We start from the raw sequence: 12,472 nt of genomic DNA, 5'->3' as shown, positions 1-12,472 counted from the left end.
ATTGATGCTTTCAAACTGTGGTACTGGAGAAGACTCTTGAGAGTCTCCCTTGGGCTGCAAGAAATCAAATCAGCAAATCCTAAAGGAAATCAACCCTGAATATTCACTGAAAAGAATGATGATGAAGTTGAAGGTCCAATACTTTGGCCACCTGATGTGAAGAGCCAACTCAATGGAAAAGACCTTGACGCTGGGAAAGATGGAGGGCAGGAGAAGAAGGGGACAACAGAGGCCAAAATGGTTGGACGGCATCACCAACTCGATGAACGTAAGTTTGAGCAAACTTCGGGAAATGGTGATGGACAGGGAAGCCTGGCATGCTGAAGTCCACAGGGTTGCAAAGAGCCAGACATGACTGAGCAAATGAACAACAACAAGCTCCATGTCTGCTGTGCCTGTGGGCACTAGCTCCCGTGCACACCTGGTGCTGCCAGGGTCCCAGCCATCCAAGCAGCTGTACCACTTCCAGACCAAGTCCTCCAGGGCAGCCTCGGGAGCAGAGTCTATGGACGACTCACATACAGAGGTGGGGAAAACCACAACTGAACTCCAGGGGCAGTGTGGCTAAGGAAGAGGATCAACATTTCCATGAGCTGTACAAGCTGCAGATTAAACCCACATGATCAATTTGGCAAACTCTTTGTCTATCTCAGTCTTAGTTCAGTCGCTCAGTCATGTCCAACTCTGCGACCCCATGGACTGCAGCACATCAGGCTTCCCTGTCCATCACCAACTCCCGCAGCTTGCTCAAACTCATGTCCATCGAATCTTTAATGCCATCTGACCATCTCATCCTCTGTCATCCCTTTCTCCTCCTGCCTTCAATCTTTCCCAGCATCAGGGTCTTTTCCAATGAGTCAGTCCTTCGCATTAGGTGGCCAAAGTACTGGAGCTTCAGCTTCAGCATCAGTCCTTCCAATGAATATTCAGCACTAATTTCCTTTAGGATTGACTGGTTTGATTATCCTTGCAGTCCAAGGGACTCTCAAGAGTCTTCTTCAACACTACAGTTCAAAAGCATCAATTCTTCAGCGCTCAGCTTTCCTTATGGTCCAACTCTCACATTCATACACGACTATTAGAAAAACCATGCTTTGACTACATGGACCTTTGTTGGCAAAGTAATGTCTCTGCTTCCTAATATGCTGTCTAGGTTGATCATAGCTTTTCTTCCAAGAGGCAAGCGTCTTTGAATTTCATGGCTGCAATCACCATCTGCAGTGATTTTGGGGCCCAGGAAAATAAAATCTCTCACTGTTTCCATTATTTCCCCATCTATTTCCCATGAAGTGATGGGACCAGATGCCATGATCTTAGTTTTCTGAATAGTGAGATTTAAGCCAGCTTTTTCACTTTCCTCTTTCACTTTCATCAAGAGGCTCTTTAGTTCCTCTTCACTTTCTGCCATAAGGGTGGTGTCATCTGCATATCTGAGGTTATTGATATTTCTCCCGGCAATCTTGATTTCAGCTTGTACTTCCTCCAGCCTAGCATTTCTCATGATGTACTCTGCATATAAATTAAAGCAAGGTGACAATATACGGTCTTGATGTACTCCTTTCCCAATTTGGAACCAGTCCGTTGTTTTATGTCTGGTTCTAACTGCTTCTTGGCCTGCAACCAGATTTCTCAGGAGGCAGGTAAGGTGATCTGGTATTCCCACCTGTTGAAGAAATTTCCACAGTTTGTTGTGATCCACACAGTCAAAGGCTTTGGCATAATCAATAAAGCAGAAGTAGATGTTTTTCTGTAACTCTCTTGCTTTTTCTATCTGTGCCTATGGAATACATAAAAGGACAATCAAAGTTCCCACAAAAGGAAAACACCCTAGCTCTGGCCGCTGTGGTCTTTGGAGGCAAGAACACACAGGCGTAGGGCCAGATTAGAGTCTGAGCTGTCCTCACAGCACTCCAGAGACCAGCCCAGTAGTGGAGGGCATCCTAGGGAGGCAGAGGTGAACTGCCCTTCATGGCAAGGGCAAGGAAACTGCAGCTGAGATCCGAGAAAAACGTTTATTATTATTCTTATATTTTGATTTGTTCTATAATTGGTTCTGGATTTTTTCTTCTTTTTTTCCTCTGATGCTGTGGTTTTTGATTTCATTATTAACCGTATTTAAGCTTTGGAGAACTTTCTTAAACAACATTTTTTATTTCCTTTATATTCTTCTAACTCTGCTTTGGCTCTCTGCAGTCCTGTGGGTTTTTTTCTTTTTCCTTTTTTAAATTTTTGTTTGTTTTTCTACGATACATAGAAAACCCTAAATATACTATCAGAAAATTACTAGAGATAATCAGTAAATTTAATAAAGTTGTATGATCAATATCAACAAAATCAACACACAGAAATCACTTTTATACAGAATATATAGAAATCACATTTCTATACTTTAACAAACAAAAATCATAAAGAGAAATTAAGGCATCAATCCCTTTTGCCATTGCAACCAAAAGAATAAAATACCTAGGAATAAACCTACCTAAGGAGACAAAAGAACTGTATACAGAAAACTGTAGGACACTCATGAAAGAAATCAAAGATGACATCAACAGATGGAGAGGGATTCTATTTTCCTGGGTTGGAAGGATCAATATAGTGAAAATGACTAGACTATGAAAAGCAATCTACAGATTCAATACAATCCCTATCAAATAAGCAACATCTGTCACAGAACTAGAACAAAAAATTTCACAATTTATATGGAAAGACAAGAGACTCTGAATAACCAAAGCAATCTTGAGAAAGAAGAACAGAGCTGGAGGAATCAACCTTCCTGACTTCAGAATACACTACAAACCTACAGTCATCAAGACACTATGGTACAGGCACAAAAACAGAAATATACACCAATGCAACATAGAAAGCCCTGAGACAAATCCATACACCAATGGGCACCTTATCCTTAACAAAGGAGGCAAGAATATACAATGGAGAAAAGAGAGTCTCTTCAGTAAGTAGTGCTGGTAAACTGGACAGCTACATGTAAAAGAAGGAAATTAAAACACTTCACAACACCATACAAAAAGATAAACTCGAAAATAAGTGTAAAATCAGAAACCATAAAACTCTTAGAGGAAAACGTAAGCAGAACATTCTATGACATAAATCACAGCAAGATCCTCTATGAACCACCTCCAAGAGTAATGGGGAAAAAGAACAAAACAAGTGGGACCTAATTAAACCTAAAAGTTTTTGCACAGCAAAGGAAACTATAAACAAGGTGAAAAGACAGTCCTCAGAATGGGAGAAAATAATAACAAATGAAACAACTGACAAAAAATTAATCTCCAAAATATACAAGCAGCTCAGACAGCTCAATATAAAACAAACAAACAACCCAATTAAAGAGTGGACAGAAGATCTAAGCATACATTTCTCCAAAGAAGACATACAGATGGCTAATAAACACATGAAAGGATGTTCAACACTGCACAGGACTAGAGAAATGCAAGTCAAAACTACAATGAGATATCACCTCACACTGCTCAGAACAGCCATTATCAAAACATAAATACAATAAAAACAATAAATACAAACAATAAACAATAAATGCTAGAGAGGGTGTGGAGAAGACAGAACTCTCTTGCACTGCTTGTGGGAATGTAAATTAAATGTAAAATGTAAGTAAATGTAAACCACTATGGAGGACAGTACGGAGATTCTTAATAAACTAGAAATAAAAGTACCATATAACCCAACAATCCCACTACTAGGCATATACCCTGAGAGAACCATAACTGAAAAAGACACATTATCCCAATGTTCATTGCAGCACTATTTACAAGAGCAAGGACATGGAAGCAACCTAAGGGTCCATCAACAGATGAATGGATAAAGAAGCTATAGTACATATAGACAATGGAATATTACTGAGCCATAAAAAAGGAATGCATCTGAGTCAGTTCTAATGAGCTGGATGAACCTATCTGCAGGGCAGCAATGGAGATGCAGACATAGAGAACAGACTTTCAAACACAGAGTCAGGGAAAGAGAGAGTGGAACAAATGGAGAGAGCAGCATGGAAACATATACACTACTATGTGTAAACAGAGAGCCAGTGGGAATTTGCTGTGTGACTCGGGGAGCTCGACCCAGTGCTCTGTGACAACGCAGAGGGGTGAGATGGGGGGAAGGTGGGAGGGCAGTTCCAAAAAGAGGGGACATATGTTTACCTGTGACTGATTCGTGTTGGTGTACGGCAGAAACCAACACAATACTGTAAAGCAACTATCCATCAATTAAAAATAAAAAATTTTTAAAATTACAAAATACAAACAGCATTAGAAAGAGTAATAGTGAACCAAGAAGGAAACTTAAGAAAATGAAAAAAAAAATAGAGAAATAAGAGGCAATAATTCAGGGAGCAGTAGATGACACCCACAATAAGTCCTGGGACCCAATTATAATCTAATGACATGAGATTCAAATGATGACATGGAATGTTTTTCATAGAAAGGAGGAAGACTGTCTAGAAGTAGCAACTAGAAATCAAGACAACACATACCCGAATTTTATGCCAGTTGTCTGAGAATAGTGAGAGAAAAAGCAGCTGGTTTTTGAGAAGGTTACAGGGGAAGCAGTGTCCTCATAGAAAGGCCAGGGCAAAGGATGAAACATTCAGAGAAAAACGTGAAGATATAGGGGATTTTGGTGAAGTTGGACTCTGACTTCCAGAGAGCACAAGTAAAGTTTCAGGAATCAAGGAAACAGAAGGGTTCAGAATCAGTAATGTGCAAAAGCATCACAAGGATTAAAATCCAAGAGATGAGAAAGAGTCTAGGGCCTCCTGTAGAGAATGACATAAATGAGAATCAAGGACATAGTGAGACTGGTCCTGATAAACTCAGAGTAGTCAAGTGTGGAGGGCAGGCAGGGATAAGTGTTCTGAAGGCTCCTTCTAAATGGGCATGAAGAGATATGAAGTCATACAGTCTTAACCCTAATGTGCCATCTTATTCCCAAGTGTGGCATACAAAACCTAAGATGAACCTCAATGATCCTCCCCTCCTCATGTTCATGTCTTAATATAATACCCTCTCCTTGAGTGTATGCATGACCTGTGATATGCTTCTAATCAACAGAATATGGTAACAATGACAGGTATCATTCCCTTGATTACACTATATAACAGAGGTACTCTATTTTAGTGTAACAGTGTGAGAAACTCTGCAGACTCTCTGGAATGAGTGGCCATGGTGGGGAAGCCCCTGTGGCAAGAAACCATGCAGCCTCTAGGAACTGTGGACAGCATCAAGGGCCTGGGGGTGGTCTCCAGCTGATAGCCAGCCAACAGCCGGGCCCATAGCCATAGAACCACAAGGATATGAATTCTGCCAACAACCTGAGTGAGCATGGGAACGATCTTTCCCGTCAAGCCTTTGGATGAGAATGGAGCCCAGACAACACCTTGATCACAACCTTGTGAAACCCTGAACAAATGACCCAGTTAAGCTGTGTCCAAACTCCCGACCTATAGAAATGATAAAATAATAAATGTGTGCTTTTTCAAGCTGCTAAGTCTGTAGTAATTTGTTACATAACAGTAGAAAATGAATGTATCTACTATGAGAGATTCATCTTGACCCATTAAAGGAGGTGAGGATAGTCTAGGGGAGCCAGGCTTATGACCACACAGTATCTCTTTACTCCATTAGGTCTAGGGGAGGTAATCTCAATGGGGTTGTGAGTCAGAAAGTAGATGACTTTAGCTGGAGCAAACAGCACATTGGAAGATAAGATTTAAAAGACAGTCAAGGGGAGAAGTCTGATGAGACTTTCTACTTTCTGCTCAATTTTTCTACAAACCTAAAACTGCTCTAAAAAATAAACTAATAAAATTTTTTTTAAAAAAAGATACTGTGCTTAGTCGCTCAGTGGTTTCCAACTCTTTGAGATTCCATGGACTGCAGACCACCAGGCTCCTCTGACCATGGGAATTCTCCAGGCAAGAATACTGGAATGGGTTGCCATGCCCTCCTCTTCTTCACAACCAAGGGATCGAACCCAGATCTCCCACATTGCAGGCGGATTCTTTAACATCTGAGCCACCAGCGAAGCCCAAGAATACTGGAGTTGGTAGCGTATCCCTTCCCCAGGGGATCTTCCCAACCTAGGAATTGATCCAGGGTCTCCTGCATTGCAAGCAGATTCTTTACCAGCTGAGCTACCAGGGAAGCAAAAAATGTACTTGGCATTCGTTATTCTTAACCCCATGAACTGTAGCATGCCAGGCTCCTCTGTCCATGTAATTTTCCAGGGAAGAATACTGGAGTGGGTAGCCGTTCCCTTCTCCAGGGGATCTTCCCAACCCAGGGATCAAACCTGGGTCTCCCGTATGACACATTTCTAAGGAGTGAAGACCTAATCTGAACTTGGCCTTAAAAAAAAATAATTCTAGTCACAGCCAAAAAAAAAAAAAAAAGATTTGAAGAGAAACTAGAGACAGGTAAGTAGATAGGCCATTGTATTATCTCACATGAGCACCTGAATTAGGACAGTTTAGTAGGAACGAAAAGGACAGACACATAATCTCTCCTGCAGGTATAAATGACAGGATGTGGCTACTGATTAGATGTAGGATAAGAAGCTGTTTGAGACAAAGACTCAGGTGCTTCCAGCCAATGACACTAGAAGGCAATAGTTATCATTAAATGAGACTAGAAACAAAGAAGGTTCCAGAAGGGACAGATTATGAGCTCCAAAAAAGAAGCAAAGGAGAAAGAAAAAAAAATGTACAGAAATGTATGCCAAAAGAAAATTAAAAGTTATTACAGTATAAAAATTGCTTTTGCAGTATTAAAAATAGGTAAACTACTATATACTATCGAGTCAGTTCCTAGAGCTAAAATTTTAATCCATTATCAGAAGAAAAGTTGACATTAGAAATTATTTAACTCAAATCTTCCTCTCTAGTTCCACTGTTACACATCTGGGGGGAAAAGAATGCACAAACAGATAGCTAAAGGGAAGTTGTGTATAGAGAAGGGAGCTCAACCTGGTATTCTGCAACAAGCAAGAGCGGTGGGATCTGGTGGGAGGTAGGAGGGAGGTTCTAGGCCAAGAGGGAGGGGACATGTGGATATCTATGGCCGAGTCATGTAGATGCATGGCAGAAACCAACACAACACTGTAAAGCAATTATCATTCAATTAAAAATTAAAAAAAAAAAAAAGCCCAAAGAGGTTAGATGGCTTCCTAAAGGTAGCAACTAATTAGTGGCAGGGACTAGATTAGAATCCAGGTCTTATGAGTCTCAGTCTACTCCATGTCCTGAATTGACTTAGTCAGAGGCAGTTCCTACTTACATAAATCAATTACCTATGTCCTTTATGGTCAGAAATGACCACCTGGGCATGCCAGTACTTGGAATTTTCTTCTCTTGGTTCTGCTGCAGATCTTGCTGCTTTATGTGACAGAAATCATAAATACCAACAACTAGCAGAACAGGAAGGAACCAAACAGCCTATCCCTGAAGGAAAACAGCATGACAGTAAACGAGGCCGTGAGAAACGGCACTGAGGATTTTACCAACAGTGCCCCACTCCCTCCACACACAGATAGCGCTGTCTCTACACCCACGCTTCAATGCGCGCCAGAAGAAATCCTGTCTGAAGCCATGAATGCCGCCACCGGTGGCTGAAGCTAGCTGAGGATCAAGTAGCAACAGGCATTTTAAACTGTTGCCTAATTTAAAAGGAAAACATTCCCCCTAAATATGTAACAATTCTCAAGGATGAACTAATTCTAGTAATTTATATACTAAGTTTTAGAAGGTAAGCCAAGGAACCCATCATACTCAACATAATACCAGAGGTAAACTGCATTTTGAGTTCACACAAAAAAAATTTTTTCGTAACCAAAGACTACCCTCCACTTCATAGCACATCTCAATTCAGACTACCACATTTACAGTATACTGCCAACCCTCAGTCTAAAAACCACATGGTATTTTATGAGGACCCCTTTCTCTGAAATTATAGTACAGCATGAATTAATATACAAATTATTTAAATATTTATTACTTTCCTTAAAGTTTCCATTCAAACAGAAAACTAACTAAATATAAAAGGAAACCTAAAAAGAAAAATAAGAAAGACAGGAACTTTCCAAAGTCTTAACAAAGCTATACACTAATTCTGCTAAAGGATCTTCCTACTTGGCCTCAAGTAGTTCACCACACCCTTATGCAACAATCTAGAAGATTGCTTCACTTTCACAAATATTTTTCTATGACAAATATGGATAACAACAATCCACTAAAATAGTATTTGGAGTTCTAAAGTATCACTTAAACCAATTATCCAAGTACACCTGCTCTGTCTTAGAAAATAGTCACAGCTGCAGAAAAGGAGGGGAAACAAAATTCTAAAATCATACATTATGAAACAAAAGAATTCTGAAATTTTAAATTATTTCACCTGTGTTTTCCACAGTGTAAAAAGTTCAGTGCAAAATGCATCAGTGCTCTAACATCAATAATTTTCTTGGTTCTGACACTGTATCATTGCTCATCAAATCTAAGAAAAGTTTCATTGTAAGCTGGCTGTTCTTCATTGCCTAGCTATTCTTCCAGAAAATCTTTCCTTGACTGTAAAGTCTTAAACATTTAAAATCATAATTTACATTTTTTTTCCTGGATTTATCTTCTTTGTGTAATTTTTAAAAATCCCAATTAGGTGAGAAAATTTCCATGACCAAGACTATACCTGCTATTTCTTACGCATCTGCCTCTAAAGACAGCACTAGCAAAATGGAAAAGGCAAAAGCTTTAAAAAAAAAAAAAAAAAGATGAGTTACTTAAACCAGTTCTGCCACTTACTAGCTAGATGACTTGTGTGTGTTTCAGTTTCTTTATCAGTGAAAGGAAACAGAAAATATCCATGTTCAATGCTGTCATAAGAATTCGATAACATGGGTAAAAGCACAGGGCACAAAGTAGACAACTTGTTGAAGAACACTACTATTAACATTACCACAGAGAATAATCTAAAACTGCCACTGTAAAACGGTGACACATATTTTTTGCTAATAAAATCTTCCCAGAAAGTATATAAAAATCTCTCTTTATTCATCACCAGCAAATTTTACCAGTCATTCACACTCTACCCTCCAGAAATCATGTTAGAAGAATTACATATAGTGGAATAAAATATACCAGGCTCTTTTTCTTCCTTTCAACTCCTACCAAGTTGCAATCTCGTACTTTTTCACAGTTTTCTATAAGGTTGTGCCATATGACATTGCTATATTTACATGTCAACACTGGTCAACTGATTGGTCATTTCACAGGGTTCAATAGGAAACTGACAGGCTCAATGAAAACTTAATGATCTCAGCCTGGGTTGCAGTTGCTACACAAAAACAGAGGCTGTTAAAATAAATGAGGACTTTGAAATAAAGTGAAATTTAAAAGTTCATCCTCCTTTTAGGGCTTTTATCTTGCACAAAGTTCTTCCTAAAACTAAAAAGTTAATACACCATGAAGATATTTCCAAGCAAAACCCTATATGATCTTCCAGAATTATTTTCTAGATTATGAAAAATATGATCTTCAGGAAGAGATGATCAAATAAGGCTCTTTATGCTGACATGTAAATGCAAGCACAGAACTGAAGAACTTCAATACCTTTAACAGGATGACTAAAATTTCAGGAGCTAACAACGTTCAAAACTAAGGGCCTCATGAGTGTGATATTTAAGCTAAAGGCTCAAATACAGGAGACAAAATTATTTGCCAGAGAATTTTTGAGAGAGAATTCTCAACCTATCTTCTGCTGCTGCTACTGCTGCTAAGTCGCTTCAGTCGTGTCCGACTCTGTGCAACCCCATAGACGGAAGCCCACCAGGCTCCCCCGTCCCTGGGATTCTCCAGGCAAGAATACTGGAGTGGGTTGCCTTTTCCTTCTCCAATGCATGAAAGTGAAAAATGAAAGGGAAGTCGCTCAGTCATGTCCGACTCTTCGCGACCCCGTGGACTGCAGCCCACCAGGCTCCTCCGTCCATGGAATTTTCCAGGCAAGAGTACTTCAGTGGTCCTCAAAACTGGCTCACAATAAAAGTATCTAAAGGATGAAAGGAAAAACAAAAAACTGCCTTATGAGGGATTAGGGCCCTAACAGACTGTAATAAAGTTGCCCAGCTGCTTCTAACATGCATTCAAGGTAGAGAACCCTGTCCTGAGGGTTTTTCCCATACTCCTTCATTTTATAAACCAAGACTTCATTTTGAGAAGATTAGGTTTCTAGGCCGGTTAAAGTTCCAGAGATTCTAGTCTACCAGAGGAGAAGGCTAGTCTTATTCAGAATCACCTAATTCAGATGACAATCATACAAATATTAACGGTACTGTTTTGTACAAACATCTCTGTAAGAAAACATCACCCTGTATTACCATGAAAACAACATGTATAGCAAAAAATCTCCCCTGTTTAAAAAAACTGTAGCAGTATTAACATATTAGAGGGTTTATTGGAGAAGGCAATGGCAACCCACTCCAGTACTCTTGCCTGGAAAATCCCATGGATGGAGGAGCCTGATAGGCTGCCGTCCATGAGGTCATGAAGAGTCGGACACGACTGAAGCGACTTAGCAGCAGCAGCAGCAGAGAGTTTATTAGAAATTTGTAGAACCATCATGGTATTTTCAATTACTTGGAATATTCTTTTTTTTTTTTTAAAGAACTTGCTAAATTCTAAATAAAACACTAACAGCTTGTTCTATATAAATTTAACAATCAACTTAAAAGAAACCATAACTGAGATATAAATCCCATTTAACTTCATTTTAATATTTAAAAGTAGTCCAATTAAGAATAGTCTTACGGTTCTAGAATCTGAGAATGGATTGTATTCATCAAGTCCTGGTGGGACATTTCTTGTCACTTGTGTAACTGATGGGTCCTGGAATAAAATTCAAAGGAGAAAAAAAGGTTACTTATCCTTTAAGACACATTTATATTTACAAAGCATTTGCTTTATCTGTACTTTTGGTCACCCAGTTAAGCTAACAGAGGAAAATAAAGAAGATTATCAGATTTACTCAGTTCCATTTCCAAAGTTGAAATTTAAACCCACAGCCCTCACATCCTCAAAGAAAAAGAAATGAAAACTATGTTAGATGCAAATCAACTGCCAGCTATTATCGAAAGAACGAAAATAAACCACCTCTTAACAGTTGTGTGGAACCAATTGCACCTTAGCAAATCTTGAGTAAATCCATCCCTTCCTTTGGGCTCCACAAAGAGTTCACGTCCCCTTTTTCTTGAAAAGAATATCTTCAGTTTTCCCTACTGCAGATTTAGGTACCACAGTACAAATCAGTGTCACATACAGGCACCACCTAGAGTGTTCAAGATTAAGCCTCTCTTACTCATTTTATTCTACAAAGTGCTTCTCTACGACTGTAGTTTATACTGTGCCACATGATCCTGGACTGTCTCCCTTTTCCAAGTGTTACCACCACACTATCCCAGCTTTTCAAATCTTAATACTAGGCTTTCATATAAATAACTGAATCACAAAATCCTAGTTGTTCTATTTCTCTTGACTGTGAAATGTAAGACACTAATATAATGAACATCTCAACAAAACTGACTACAAAATTAATATGAAAGGCAAGTGCAAACCATAATGTTCAGCCTCATCAGCCTTTGCAGCATGTTAGTCACAAGCTTTTGCATTCATCAGAATCAAATGAAACACACACTGCTGCACCCTACTCCCAGAGTTTCTGACTCAGTATGTCTGGGGTGGGACCTGAGAATCTGCAGCTCTAACAAATTCCCAGGTGATGCTGCTCGTGGTCCCCACTGCTCCCTTGCCTACACTGTTCCTTCTCTAATCCATCGTCCTCAACAATGCCAAAATTACCTTTCAAAAATGTAAAGCTGATCTTCTCCTCCCCCTCCTCCAATCCCTCCGCTCTGCCCCTTATCCATTTCAGATTTTTAGAGACTCTCAACTATAAAATACAGCTTCCTCAAAATGAGACACAAGGCTTCTGACTATCTGAACTAGTCCTTGCCTACCTTCCAGCTTTATCAACTCTTATAACCATCCTCACCTTGCCAATCCTTCTCCCTTAACCAAACAAAACAAGCTACTGTATAAAAAGCCTCACACTTGGCAATAAGCAAGTGGTAAAGATAAATTAAAAGTCCAGCACAAATGAAAAAGGCTTTAGGTTTGCTCAACAATAAAATGGGAAGGAGGGAATGAAATCACTCTACTTCTCAGGGTTTCCCTCCCAAGTTTATTAAAAAATGACTAGAAAGATTATCAAGAGTGGATGTGTGCTTCAGGGGGAAAATTAAGAAAAAAAGAAACGAGTATTTTGATAAAATTTTTGATCAAGTTGACATTGCTGTGCTTAAAATTTGGAAGTGGGTTCAGGGTCAAAGAGTGGAGACCTAGCAAATCTGAATGGTCCAGCTGCAGTCATGATGCCCAGCCCACCACCATCCACCACAAAACCAG

The 12,472-nt window shown here is 39.4% G+C and overlaps 1 protein-coding gene across 1 annotated transcript in view; it reads right to left on the bottom strand.

The window, feature by feature from the left end:
* The window catches only part of SCAMP1 (secretory carrier membrane protein 1), a 148,483-nt gene that overhangs the window by 98,626 nt on the left and 37,385 nt on the right, over positions 1-12,472 (bottom strand). The window contains exon 2 of the mRNA XM_052646298.1: positions 10,820-10,897. Within this exon, the coding sequence (XP_052502258.1) occupies positions 10,820-10,897 (78 nt within the window). The remainder of the gene's footprint in view (positions 1-10,819; positions 10,898-12,472) is intronic.

Source organism: Budorcas taxicolor, chromosome 10 (genome assembly GCF_023091745.1).
Source record: "Budorcas taxicolor isolate Tak-1 chromosome 10, Takin1.1, whole genome shotgun sequence".
Lineage (NCBI taxonomy): Eukaryota > Metazoa > Chordata > Mammalia > Artiodactyla > Bovidae > Budorcas > Budorcas taxicolor.
This window is presented reverse-complemented; position numbering and strand designations above follow the sequence as displayed.